The sequence below is a fragment of the Erpetoichthys calabaricus genome, chromosome 9 (genome assembly GCF_900747795.2).
Source record: "Erpetoichthys calabaricus chromosome 9, fErpCal1.3, whole genome shotgun sequence".
Lineage (NCBI taxonomy): Eukaryota > Metazoa > Chordata > Cladistia > Polypteriformes > Polypteridae > Erpetoichthys > Erpetoichthys calabaricus.
This window is the reverse complement of record NC_041402.2, coordinates 114227783-114242827: the sequence shown is the minus strand read 5'-3', so window position 1 is coordinate 114242827 and position 15045 is coordinate 114227783. Positions and strand designations below refer to the sequence as shown.

Here is a 15045-nt window from a genome sequence, read left to right as displayed (position 1 = left end):
TTAAACTGTGCTCCATGACAAGACAGAGATGACAGTTCCGTCTCACAATTAAAAGAATGCAAACATATCTTCCTCTTCAAAGGAGTGCGTGTCAGGAGCAGTGACTGTCACAGAGATAGAGAGAAAAGCAAACAAATCAATAGGGCTGTTTGGCTTTGAAGTATGCGAAGCACCGCGGCACAAAGCTGTTGAAGGCAGCAGCTCACACCCCCTCCGTCAGGAGCAGACAAAGAGAGAGAGAGAGAGAGAGACAGAGTTTGTTTTTCAAGCACAAATCAATACGTGCCCTTCGAGCTTTTAAGTATGCGAAGCACCGTGCAGCATGTCGTTTCAGGAAGCAGCTGCACAAAAGATAGCAGCATTTTTAGACGAGCGTCCGTATCGTCTAGGTGTGCGAACAGCCCCCCTGCTCAATCCCCCTACGTCAGGATCAGAGAAAGTCAGCGCAAGAGAGAGAGAAAAGTAAGCTGGGTAGCTTCTCAGCCATCTGCCAATAGCGTCCCTTGTATGAAATCAACTGGGCAAACCAACTGAGGAAGCATGTACCAGAAATTAAAAGACCCATTGTCTGCAGAAATCCGCTAACCAGCAAAAATTCCGCGATGTATATTTAAATATGCTTACATATAAAATCCGCGATGGAGTGAAGCCGCGAAAGGCGAAGCGCGATATAGCGAGGGATTACTGTATGTGTGTATATATATGCTGATATGTGTGTATATATATATATATATATCTACATATATATATCTACATATATATATCTACATATATATATATATATATATATATATATGTAGATATATATATATATGTAGATATATATATATATGTAGATATATATATATATATGTAGATATATATGTAGATGTATATATATATGTAGATATATATATGTAGATATATATATATATGTAGATATATATATATATGTAGATATATATGTATGTATGTATGTTTACATAACCTCTTTAACACACTACTCCGCTGCGAAGTGCGGGTATTTTGCTAGTTTATAAAAATCTTATTTCCTAATGTTTGGATATCTTTTTAAATCTGTTCTCAGACTCATCAGACATCTATAACCTTCTTTCTGAGAGTCTCGGAGAGCTCTTCGACCTAGGTATTTTTGCAATACACACTTTAACAACAAAGATCAAATCAAACCAAATGTCTAAGAGAGGTTCCTCCAACATCACTTTAATTTTTGGTATTTGAGGCAGTGATAATTGTGTCCTTTTTCCACATGTGAAATCTGCATTTGTTTGTTTAAATTATAAAATGTGCTACAAAATATAATTGTGGCATGATATCTGTTAAATCCCCTTTCTCTATAGAAAGAACATAGAATGAAGATTAGATATTCTTGATATGTCCACATATGTTAAGGGATGTATTTACTTTTTAACATGACTGTATGTTGTCAAAATTATTTTTGTAGATTTTTGCTTACATTTTTTCAGTATTTTTCCTTAAGAAAATCTCTGTTGTTAGTACTTTCTTATGTTTTTCTTTTTTGTAGAATCCACCCTCCAGAACATTTCAAGCAAAAATATGCATTAGATGAAGTGCATTACACTTGCAATGTAAGTCAGTGGAACATTTTTCATTTTTTCCTTTTTGTACCTTTAAATATTTATAGCTATTTATGTGAAAAGTGTTTCATGGTTCATTTACTATATTTAATCTATCGTTTTCTGTTTTGCATGATGGGTTGAACTTGTAAAACCACTGATATGGAAAGATCTTAAGAGTTTGTTTGTCCTGGTGTGTAACTTTCTTTTTCTGTGTTTTTCCCATTGCAAGATGGAATTAGTGCACTACTCATTCATCAGTGTTATTAAACAAATAAGTGTTTGACAGTTCTAATGTTAAAGTCAAATATCTTCATAATTAGAATAACACAAGATGTAAGTTGTTCAATATACTTTAAGTTTGAGCTAAATCGTTTTAGTTATGTTGTTAACACTGTAGCGACCACTGTTTATACTGTTAATTTTATTTTGGGGACCCCAGGAATGCACCCAACCTTGACCTGGCTCCCACACTCACTAATGGAGTCATGTAAAACCAATGTTTAGATAAGGCATATACTGTATTAACCTCCTTAGCATTGCATTTTATTCTAAAAAAATGTAAAAAGTGTTGCATTTTTTTATTTGACATGAATAAATACATTTTTAATAAATCTCAAAAGTATAATAATTATACAAATAATAGTAATAAAAAATAATAATATGAAATGAACAATAATAACAAAAATAACAACAGTAATAATAATACCACAAATAATTGCAAAACAGTATATAATCTCAAAATGAGTGTGTTAAATCTTAACATCGGTGAAAGACACAATCCAACGTCACAGTTGGGACAATAATAGCATGTTTCTTTTCGGATTATCTTTCCAGATTTATCAGTTTCTGAACAGCACACTGCACAGGTACGAGTTGGATATTTGTTTTTCTGTTAGGGATATATTATGGTGAGTGAGTTGCTGCCTTGCACCCAAAAGACGAGGCGCAGTCTAAGGGTTTGAGGAAAATCATCTAATTCATCTTGAAACAGGAACAGCAAGGTTATTTATTGCAGCGACAGCAACCCCCTTACTACACATAGACACAGAAAACGGGCAGGCTGGGGCCATGTCAGTGGCCAAATTATAACGTTCCCTGCTTCATCCATCAAGCGACAGATGCGTTGCACAAGGAGGCAATGAGCTTGCCGTTGCCTCTGTGGTGCTGCAAATCTGCAGGATGCTGTAAACCTGTAGTTGCCTTGGCGTCGGACAAGCAGCCAATAAGATGCTTTGGATTGATCAATGATGTGTTGGGTTGACCGCATCTCTATAACAGTAGTGTGGAGATGTGGGCGGCAATTTGTTCTACAAGCCGGCATGTGAAGTTTGCATGAGATACAGTTTCTCTGGCTTTTTGTTTGTATAACATAAATACATTCTAAATGCACTGTTCCACCAGATGAGAAAATATATCTTTTTGTAGTATTTTTTTTTGTTGCCTCCGCATAACAGGATAGAAAGTCAATTCTTGATCCGCACTATTTACGTTGCTCATCGTGCCATTGTAGTCGACCACAGCACAAGGCTTCGTAAACTTCCTGTTGCCTTTTGCCTGTACAGTGACTGTAGCTGCATTATGTGCAGTTCTAAGAAGACAAATATCTTTCTTGTCCTTCCATTTCAGCGCAAGCACTTTACCCTTTTGCCAAGCTACTGGTGTACCTTGCTGTAATTTAGCTTTGCCAAAGTCTTCAGGCATACCTTGACAGTTAGGAGGCACTGTTGCATATGCGTCAGTCTTTCTTTGCAGCAAGATGTCAAATAGCTCTGGTGAAGTATAAAAAACTGTCCATAGTTACACAGTAACCTTGATCCAGCAGAGCATCTATCCAAGTTGGCACCGATGACATAGCAACACCGTACTGATTGAATTTTAGATCAAATGTTGCCCTTTTCTCTGTGTACAGAACCAAATTACCATTGTATCCCATTTTAGCTTCACAAAGCTCGTAAAGCTTTATGCCAAATCTTGCTCTTTTTGACGTGATGTATTGTAACCATGACATTCTGCCCTTATAAGCCATGAGACTTTCGCCGATGCTGACATTACGGTCTGGAATGTAAAGGTCCGAAATTTTACTGCAATGGCCTGGTATATCTCCCATATTTTCTTAATTTTGGGTGCTGGATGGGTATTCTCATGAAAGTCTTCATTGTTGATAAAGTGCAGATATTTCATAATTAGTTAAAAATCTACACTCAAGACATAATTTCTCCAAAGAATGGCAGCACTGACAGCACTTTTACAGCCCGAGTGATTCTCAGTTCTAATGCATATGCGAGATGCATCTGTACAGTTGCCCAAATGACACTTGGGACTAACGCTTTTTGCAAGGTTTTGCAAGATTTTTGCAGCCTGTGTAACACTCTGGTCTAACCCTAACACTTTGTGAAGAGAAAATGCCATTTGTTGGCATTGAACATTGGAATATATAAGTAAAAATTTCATTTGTTTGCCTTTTAGACTTTGTAAACAAATTGGGGCAGATATGACATAACTAACACAAGTAACAACCGATAGCCAATAACCATAGTCCCATTATCAAAATAAGCAATCTACTATGACCAAAACCAGCTATATTCTTGTCATCCATGACTGCAGCCAATCATGTTCCTCACTAGCTAGGTATATTCTGGGCAGGGAACATATATTTACTTTAATATTAATATTTAATATTTAATTTTTACTGTAACTGTAATGAACATTCTCTCAGAGGCAGTACTTGTTGCAAAAATGCACAAGTAGTTTATTGCTAACTTCGCCATCAAAGGCAGCCTTGCTTACTTTGTAAAGTGACGTGTAATGTAACACAATACCTATGTTTGGTTTTTTTTTTTTTGTTTGATTTTTTTTTATAACCTAACACATTTTTATGGAAGATTATTCTCGTCATTCTCCCCCAAAAACAATCACGACTATGTTATCTTGTAGACATATTGACTTTTTTTTTCTGCTAAGACATTGCCTGCTACTGTTGGAGTAAAGTTTGGTTCATGCAGACCAAGTAGAAACACAAGCAGAAAGCACAACTTGGCAGCCTTTTTGAGATATATTTGGTCAACCCGTCCACACATTCACAGCCGGGATAAATTCTGCATTGTTTATCTGGCATCCAATCTATATAATAAAAGCCCAGCGCGGTGTCCATGTCCGGGTTCTTTTTGGCTGTATAGCCGCCCCGTAGAAAAGCCCCAGTCCTTCCCCTCTCAGAATTCCTGCTTACCCTCCTCCGTTCTTTCCCCTTTGCTTTTATTTTTCCTGTTCCCGAAAATCTTTTCTAAAGAAATAGACAGAGCGTCACATTAACGTCTTCTCCCCTCCGCCCCTACAGCGTCCACCGCGCTTCTCGCGTTTTTATTTATACAAACACATTACATAAAAACTATTTACAAAAAAAAATGAATCCAATTTTCCAAAGAGAACTATTTACAATACACATAGACTTTATACAAAAAAAATCCTAATTAAAGAATATATATATATATATATATATATATATATATATATATATATATATATATATATATATAGCATACCTTTTCAAAATAAAAGTGAAGAAAATACACAGAGCGTCACATTAACGTCTTCTCCCCTCTCCCTATTAAATAATAAATGAAATCGGTTATAAATTATTAACACAAAGTAAATGAAATAAAAAAATCACGAAAGAAACAGAAACCACAACCTACCCTTACAGCGTCCACCGCGCTTCTGGCGTTACAGCCAAAAACGTGGTGTATGCAGGTTATGAGGTGTTACGCTAATTAACGCCCGTACTACAACAGATTATATTGTTGATATACTATTAACTATTTACAGGGATCAACTCTTTTGGGGAAGTTCATAACAAAAAAAAAAAATAAAATTATAAATAACATTTATACTTTGCTACATGTGCACTTGAGTATTTCGAGCCCCGCGTCTGAGTCGGATGGTTCCCCTGGTCACCACTTCGTGTGTTTGAAGCCGCGATTTTCTATTTTCTCCCTTCCAGCCCACTATGCCTTTCCGTCTTCAGCTACCCATGTGCACTTGTACAGAGGAGACCATATCGAACAATGCCGAAACGAAAGGCAACTGAACCTGCTCCTGCGAGAGAGGACACATTACAGAGTGATCACGAAGCAAAGAGGCAAAGGCGTGCCAGTCGCTCGCAAGAAACGGACACTCAGCATTCACACAGATTAGCTCAACGATGCGTCTCTGCCGCACAACAAAAGGCAACTGAAACCCCTACAGAGAGAGAAGACAGATTACGCCGTGATCGTGAAAGAGAGGCAAAAGCGTGCCAATGAGACACCCGACGAGAGGTCCTTACGATTGCAAAACAACCGTAATAGACAAACTCCTACAGAGAGAGAGGACACATTACGCCGTGATCGCGAAAGAAAGAGGTAAAAGCGTGCCAATGAGACACCCGACGACAGGTCCTTACGATTGCAAAACAACCGTAATATACAGAAACGTACGGTCTCCCAAGAAATTCCGAGTGAACGCTCTCACCGTTCTCGCTTGCAACAAACCGACACTCACCACTCACAGACATTACCGCAACGACGCGTCTCCACTCCTCTTCCTTACAACCATTTACACAATGTATACGATTCTGATTAGTCTGCGTCCCACACTTCGTGAATCATGGGTTTTGTTTTGAAATTTTGTTTCCCATGCAAAAATCAAATGCGGTGCGATGAAGGACCCAGTTCACGACTGCCAGGCGTGTTTAAACAGGAAGTCCTTCAACTGTGGTCATCCAACGTGCAGCGTAGCGCGCGCGCCAAATCGCTAGTCTATATATATAATTCACTAAGTCCATGGCAAGCAAGACGCACGCAAGACAGCCACGCCCGCCAACAATTCACTAAACAGCCGACCATAGCGCGAGAGCGAAAGCATTTGCCAAGAATTTGTTCATTAATCAAGAACAAAAGTCGGAGGTTCGAAGAAGATCACATACTGTCGTAGTTCCAACCGTACACGATGCTGACTGGCGATTGGCGGTGTTATTCACATGACCCACTGGGCAGCCAACCGGGTAACCAAAGTCTTTGGGTTCCGGGGGGAGTATGGTTGCAAAGCTGAAACTGAAAGGAATTGACGGAAGGGCACCACCAGGTGTGGAGCCTGTGGCTTAATTTGACTCAACACGGGAAACCTCACCCGGCCTGAATGTGGATCACAGGTGCATGCGACTGAGGCGGTGTGTGGAAAATGAACAGTCAACGTGACTCACAAGTGTATGTGGGCTACACAGACGAAAGCAATTCAGGTGAGGAGTTGAGGGCGGACACATGAGCAGGCAGTGCGTACTGAATGATGACTAAGAGATGACTTAAGAAATCGGCAGACTAGAATGGCGGGGGCGGAATGGGCGTCGGACGATCAAACTTGCCTATCTAGAGGATGTAAATGTCCTAACACGGGTTCCGTAGGTGAACCTGCGGAAGGATTGTTACCAGTTGTGCCGACCCGTCGTTGGACGGTTAGGACCCGAAACCTCTTGGGCCCACTTCCCCGCCCTCTCTCCAGAGTTCCATCTTTGCATTCACTTACAGTCGTATCCTCAAACCCACCCCATTTGGACAACTGTGTCTTTCAGGAAGTGTTCACCCATCAATACATAATTATGGCTAGTATACAATATTAAATTAAGTCTTCATTCTCGCAATGTCATACACACTGGCATAGACATTGTTGATTCTGCTTATTTGTGTGGTTATTTAGTAAATGAAGTACACTAACTTTTTCTTGTATTAGAAATGAGAACTGCCTCCTACTTAACCAGTGTCAAGGTACTAATCCCCATCAATACAATATTTAAGAAGTGTGTTCACCAGGACCCTTGCATAATATCTATTGCTTTCTATATCTCTGGTTAGGTCCTATACACTCCTGCAGGCTTGCCACTATTATGATTTTTATTTTCCTGGGATCTCTGTCATTTCTGGCCAGATTTCTGTAGGTGGATACACCTTTTATTGGTCTGGTCGGTCTGATGGCTGTCATACTCGGGAAGTAGCTGTTGCTGTACCAGATTGGCTTCTTCTGATGGTGTACGATGTCACTCCTTTCAACGAGCGTATTATGAAACTACGGCAGATTACGGCACTCTCTGGGTGCCTTTTCTTTTGTCTCAGTGTATGCTCCGACCATGGTGAGTGATGTCTCGGCGAGGGAGACATTTTATTCACAGCTTCGCTCGGTGGTTGAAGGGTGCCCACGAGGTGACACTGCTCTGGTCATGGATGACTTCAGTGCAGCCAGTGGCACTGACAGGGCTGACTATAAGGATTGTCTCTGTCCCCATGGGTCTGGTGACCATGGTGAAAGTGGCTCCATGTTCCTTGACTTTGCAAAAGGTCAGGGGCTGCGAACCACTCGATCCTGGTTCAAGCGTCCTGAACCACATCGTTGGACTTGGTACTCCAATACTGGTGGTGCGGTGAAGGAGATCAATCACATCTTTGTGGGCAGATGCCTGAGGCTCTTGCAAAACTGCAGGGTCTACAGAAGTGCCTAGTTTGTGAATTCTGACCACAGACTTGTTGTTGCTACTCTTCGGATCCAGCTTAGGTCCAGTAGGTTACCACCTACTAGGAAAATGAGCCTGGACTTGGCCAGATTCCAAGACCAGGCTGTTTCTAATGAGTTTGCATGCAGTTTTTGTGAGGAACTTTCAGATTTGGGTATGACTGCCGATCCTAATGTAATGTGGGAGACCTTCCGTGACAAGAACCTGAGGGTTGTGTTGGTGTTACGGTGTTCCTAGACAGAGGTGTTTCATCTCGCAGGGCACCCTGGATGTCATCGAGAGGAGTTGCCGCGCACGGCTCAGTGGCAACTCTGGTGTGTACCAGGAACTGAGAAGGACGGCTGCGAGGGCTCTGAGGGTAGATAAAGAGGCGTTTGTTAGAGGAATCTGTGAGCAAGTGACACACCATCTGTGGTCTAGCGACCCACGTCCTGCTTACAGAGGAATCGAAGCATTACGCACATCTGATTCTGTTCCTCGGACAGTCACAGTCAGGGCAGCTGATGGAATGGTCCTTACGGATGACACTGCAGTTGTGACCCGCTGGGCTGGCTACTTTGAGCAGTTGTTCAAAGCTGATCCTCCAGCTAGGATGTGGGATATCTCTGGGTCCGCGGTTCTTGAGGCTGATCCTCCAATTAGTTGTGAACCACCCAATCTTACTGAGATTGCACAGGTGGTAAACCAGCTGAGGGGGGGAAAGGCTGCAAGGATCTGTGGTATCCGGGGTGAACTTCTCCAGGCTGGTGGTAAGGCTGGCCTCCTGGCATTGCAAGCAATCTTTGCTTCCATTTGGGAGACTGGCATCATCCCAACTGACTGGAAAATGGGACTTGTTTTCCCTATCTGGAAAGGAAAGGGAAGGGTAATCGCCTGGATTGCAGCAACTACAGGGGATAACACTGCTCTCGGTCCCGGGTAAGGTCCTTGCTAGGGTCATCCTCAATAGGATCCGTGATCATTTGCTCACCTACCAGTGACCGGAACAGTCTGGTTTTACGCCTAAAAAGTCTACTATCTACCGCATCCTGGCACTGAGGGTTCTCATGGAGCGCAAACGTGAATATCGGCAGTTTCTTTGCAGCCTTTGTTGATTTTTGCAAAAAGCGTTCGACTCAGTTGATCGAGCTGCCCTGTGGGACATCCTGAGGATTCGCGGGATCCCCTCGAGGTTGCTAGATATTATGGCCGGCCTGTACACTGGTACTGTGAGTGCTGTGCAGAGTGGAGGCAGGACCTCTGCGTTTTTCCCAGTTGATTTTGGGGTTCATCAGGGGTGTGTTCTTGCTCGTACTCTGTTCAGTGCTTGTATGAACTGGGTGTTGGGCAAGGTCGTAGGGTCCAGCGGCTGTGGGGTATCTGTTGGTGAAGAAAGGTTCACGGATCTTGACTTTGCTGACGATGCTGTGATCTTCGCAGAGTCAATGAAGGCTCTGATCGGGGCACTCGAGAGACTGTGCGAGGTGTCTGAGTGTCTGGGCTTGCGAGTGTCCTGGATAAAAACCAAGATCCAGGCCTTTAATGACCTCTTGGGCACAGCCATCAGCAGTCTGGCTGTTTGCGGAGAGAGTGTTGACCTTGTTGAGAGGTTTACTTACCTTGGCAGTGACATTCATGTCTTTGGTGACTCTTCCTATGAAGTCAGTAGATGGATTGGGAGAGCATGGGGGGGTCATGAGGTCACTGGAAAGGAGTGTGTGGTGTTCCCGATATCTATACAAAAGGACGAAGGTCCTAGTCTTTAGAGTCCTGGTGCTTCCTGTCTTGCTATATGGTTGCAAGACATGGACGCTATCCAGTGACCTGAGATGAAGACTGGACTCCTTTGGTACTGTGTCTCTCCGGAAAATCCTTGGGTACCGTTGGTTTGACTTTGTGTCGAATGAGCGGTTGCTGATGGAGTCCTGAATGAGGCACATTACCTGCATTGTGAGGGAGTGTCAGTTACGGCACTATGGCCATGTGGCGTGTTTCCCCATGGGTAATCCGGCTCGTAAGATCCTCATTGTTTGGGCTCGTAAGATCCTCATTGTTGGGGACCAGAGTGGCTGGACCAGATCAAGGGGTCGTCCACGTAACACCTGGTTGCGGCAGGTAGAGGGTCATTTCCGGCGGGTGGGACTGGACTGCATGTCTGCCTGGGGGGTTGGAAACCGGGATCCGAGTTGTTTCGTTGTGTAGTGGGTGCGGCAACGCACTGTACCAGTGCATGCTCGCCAACTTGACTCTGTCATATCTGGAGACCTGTTAATGAGGTGCAGAATGTCTATATTTACAGTAACTTAGTGACCTCTAACATAGATGGTGTCCACCAATGGGTCTTAGGCTTGTGGCACTGCCATATTTCTGTTAAGGTTTACTAGCTGGTGCTTATGCCATTCAAACCCCATGTGCACAATTTCAAATTGGATTTAATATAAGTTCTCTGAAATGTAAGTGTTGGACACCTTCCAAACAGATGTCTGAATAATGTGCTGTCAAAACATTATTACAGTAATCCCTCCTCCATCGCGGGGGTTGCGTTCTAGAGCCACCCGCGAAATAAGAAAATCTGCGAAGTAGAAACCATATGTTTATATGGTTATTTTTATATTGTCATGCTTGGGTCACAGATTTGCGCAGAAACACAGGAGGTTGTAGAGAGACGGGAACGTTATTCAAACACTGCAAACAAACATTTGTCTCTTTTTCAAAAGTTTAAACTGTGCTCCATGACAAGACAGAGATGACAGTTCTGTCTCACAGTTAAAACAATGCAAACATATCTTCCTCTTCAAAGGAGTGCGCGTCAGGAGCAGAGCATGTCAGAAACAGAGAGGAAAGCAAACAAATCAATAGGGCTGTTTGGCTTTTAAGTATGCGAAGCACCGCCGGTACAAAGCTGTTGAAGGCGGCAGCTCACACCCCCTCCATCAGGAGCAGGGAGAGAAAGAGAGAGAGACAGAGAAAAACAAACAGTGAAAAATCAATACGTGCCCTTTGAGCTTTTAAGTATGCGAAGCACCGTGCAGCATGTCGCTTCACGAAGCAGCTGCACACAGAAGGTAGCAACGTGAAGATAATCTTTCAGCATTTTTAGACGAGCGTCCGTATCGTCTAGGTGTGCGAACAGCCCCCCTGCTCACACCCCCTACGTCAGGATCAGAGAAAGTCAGTGCAAGAGAGAGAGAAAAAAGTAAGTTGGGTAGCTTCTCAGCGATCTGCCAATAGCGTCCCTTGTATGAAATCAACTGGGCAAACCAACTGAGGAAGCATGTACCAGAAATTAAAAGACCCAATGTCCTCAGAAATCCGCGAACCAGCAAAAAATCTGCGATATATATTTAAATATGCTTATATATAAAATCCGCGATAGAGTGAAGCCGCGAAAGGCGAAGCGCGATATAGCGAGGGATCACTGTATTATGTATTTTTTCTGAGTCAGATATACAAATTCAAGTAGTCTAGTAGTTACAAATGTGACTAGTCAGGCTAGATAAGAAAGAATAGCATATTTGGAGAACTGCAGAAACTAATACTCATGAAAGTCTTTGCTGGAATACAACACAACAAAGAAAAATAGTGACTTGTATTATGCCAAAGTGATGCTTTATGTAGACTCAATTAGGGACAGCAAGTACCATAATCGTTGGGAAACTTACAATTGATAATTAAGCATAGGAGAAATATAAATTTATTATTATTATTATTATTATTATGGTCACACACACCACAGGTTTTTCCACTACACTGTTTATTCTTTTGTGTATCTTGATTGTTCAGCACTTACCTGAGCAAGCATCCAGAACATATGTATGGCTTTAGGTCATACAACATGACTATAAATTTTTGACCTTTGGTTCAAGTTCATCTCCTCTCAAGTTACATGTAGAAGCAACCTTGTTTCCTAACATGGTGCATATAATGGACATTCCATGAGTAACATAGACATCCTTTGAGAGTTTACCCCTAAGACCCTGATCAGACAATTCAGGTAATATTGCTGAAGTTGCTTAAAAACTGTGTTGGAGGACTAATGTGAAAGGGGTTTAAGTTCACAATATACCTTTATATTTTTCAATATGGAACAGAGTTGTTTAATTTTTAAACAGATTTAATTTTCTTTTGTTTTCCTTCATCCAGATTGCTGACACATTGTCTAAAATTCAGCCTGCCATACTGCTCACACTGGTAAGTAAGCCTAATTCTATCAAACAATCAAGACTTTTTGGATAAAACAAATCAATTGCAGGGTGCTCTTTTATAGATAAAATGCTTCAAACTGAATATGTGCGGTTTCCTCAGTTTGTGATTGTACTTTGCTGACTTTTTATTTCTCCACAGCAAGGTTATTATAGTTTTGCCTTTTTATATTAGTTTCTATTTCTATTTTTTCTGACCTTACTTGGAAATTCAGTTTAGTTTTAGTTTTTCCTTCATAGTGTATTTTTAGTTTTAGTTTAGTTTTTATTTCACAAAGACATTTCTATTTTATTTTTATATCTATTAGTTTTAGTTTTAGTAAGTATGGCATGGAGCTCCTACAGAGTTTAGTTTTGTGTCACAATCAGACAGAACTGTACACTTAACAGATTTGGATACAAGTTTAATGTTAGTGGAAGCTTACTACACTACATGGTTTACTATCTGGTTTTGTTTTTGTCTGATAAAAACTTGCATAATCAAAGCTAGATACTGAATATGAACAATTATACACAATTTTATAATTTTTAAAATATTTTCTCATGAAAATCACAGGGGCTTAGGAAGAATAGGGCTCATAGGCTTGAATCAGTGTGCAGACCCCACCTAGCTGTATTGAGGGAAACAAAGAAAAACAAGCATGTAGTGTCAAGGTTAGGAACAGTGAGACTTGAATAGCCCAACATAAAGGACAGTAAACCCATAATGAGCAGAGCAAGAGCAAGTAATAGGAGTACGGACAGGCATAAAAGGATAGAGACAGCATCTGAGATTAAGAACAATATATCTATCCATCCATCCCGCTATATCCTAACTACAGGGTCACGGGGGCCTGCTGGACCCAATCCCAGCCAACACAGGACGCAAGGCAGGAAACAAACCCTGGGCAGGGTGCCAGCCCACCACAGGGCATACACACACACACACACATTAAGCACGCACTAGGGACAATTTAGAATTGCCAATGCACCCAACCTGCATGTATTTGGACTGTGGGAGGAAACCGGAGTACCCGGAGGAAACCCACGCAGACACAGGGAGAACATGCAAACTCCATGCAGGGAGGACGCGGGAAGCGAACCTGGGTCTCCTAACTGCGAGGCAGCAGCACTACCCACTGCTCCACCGTGCTGCCAAGAACAATATATACATTATCTCCATCCATCCATTTTCCAACCCGCTGAATCCGAACACAGGGTCACGGGGGTCTGCTGGAGCCAATCCCAGCCAACATAGGGCACAAGGCAGGAACCAATCCCGGGCAGGGTTTATCCAAATCTGTTTATCCAGAGCAGGATCGCAGGAAACCTGGTGCCTACCGCAGCAGGTTTGGATGTACGGCAGGAAAAATCCCTGGTATGCAATATGTATGATAGGGCATAAGAACAAAATGAATATGATATTTTAACTATCTATTTTGAGAGAGAGAGAAAAACATTGAAAAAAGGGAGACAAATATTTTAAAATATAATTCTGCTAATGGATTACTTTCACAATATCAGGTATTTTGAGTTGTGAATATGAACTAAAAAAGTTAAATTAATAAATATAGAATCAATATAAAAACCCATTAGTATGTTTAGTTTTTCATCACTTGGCAGACTCTCTTCGCCTGCCTACCTTTGTTTGTATCGCTTCATTGTTAAACGATGTTTTTAAAGCAAAAGTGATTGGTCAGCAACGATATGCTGATCTTGTATGATGACTTGGTCAGTCTTTCGATCAGTGCCGTTTTATTTTCAAAATCTGGGAGTGGTCTCCCCTAAACTTTCTTTTATACTCAGATATGGGGATGGATATTTGAGGAGTAAACTGCAAGACAATGATTATATTTTTATATAATGTACATTAAGAAACCATCAACAACAAATCAAATCAAATGAATAATATATTAAACAATTATTATAAAAGTAAAGTTTAATAAATCAGACTCTGCAGCTGCATGAATAAAAAAAATAAATCGAGTATGTGTTCAAGTAAAGTACCACTTGCGGGTGATGGATTTGGCCCAAAAGTTAATACAGATCTACAATTGTGGTATAACAACCACATGCCGAATTTCATCCATCTATCTAGTTGCGTTTTTGAGTTATTGTGTTTACACACACGTGCACACACACAATTCTAAAAAACTATATTTTTGGACTCTGGGAGGTCTATAACGTCAAGATTCATCAAAATATCGAGGTCAAATTTTTTCATGATTACTATACTTTCTCTATACTTCATATATGAGAAAGTAAAAAACGATCTCTCCTGTGCGAAGTGGCAGGTGAATTGCTGTCAACAAAAAGCAGTCACCATAGAAATAAACTGAAACGTTACTCACTTGTGATTTTTCTGTCCATTTGGTTTTCTTGACCAGCACATTCTGATTTCAGCCATTTGAATTACATCTTGATATACAACAATCGCAAAGAAAGCGGCACGTAAATCGCTTTCTCTTTCAGCTTGCTCTGTCACCACAGATGCTATATGAACAACAGCCGCCGTTCACTGGATCGATGAAAATGTGCAGGCAGCTCGTGGTGGATGACTTTCTGTTTTACAGTTCAAACTTATAAGGGTTAAAGACAAACGGCAAGAATATTCATTCAAAAACGAAAACTAAAAATATTTTAGTAAATTATTATTTTATTTCAGTTAGTCTTTCTAGCTACTTTAATAGTTTCGTTTAGTTTGTTTTTCATTTCGGTTTTGTTAATTTTATTTCAGTTTTACGAAAATGTTTTTTTAATAATAGTTTCAGTT

The 15045-nt window shown here is 41.1% G+C and overlaps 1 protein-coding gene across 1 annotated transcript in view; it reads left to right on the top strand.

Moving 5' to 3' along the window:
- pepd (peptidase D) overlaps positions 1-15045 on the top strand; it is a 347373-nt gene that overhangs the window by 80499 nt on the left and 251829 nt on the right. Inside the window, exons 4-5 of the mRNA XM_051931543.1 lie at positions 1523-1586; positions 12235-12282. Coding sequence (XP_051787503.1) covers positions 1523-1586; positions 12235-12282 — 112 coding nt within the window. The remainder of the gene's footprint in view (positions 1-1522; positions 1587-12234; positions 12283-15045) is intronic.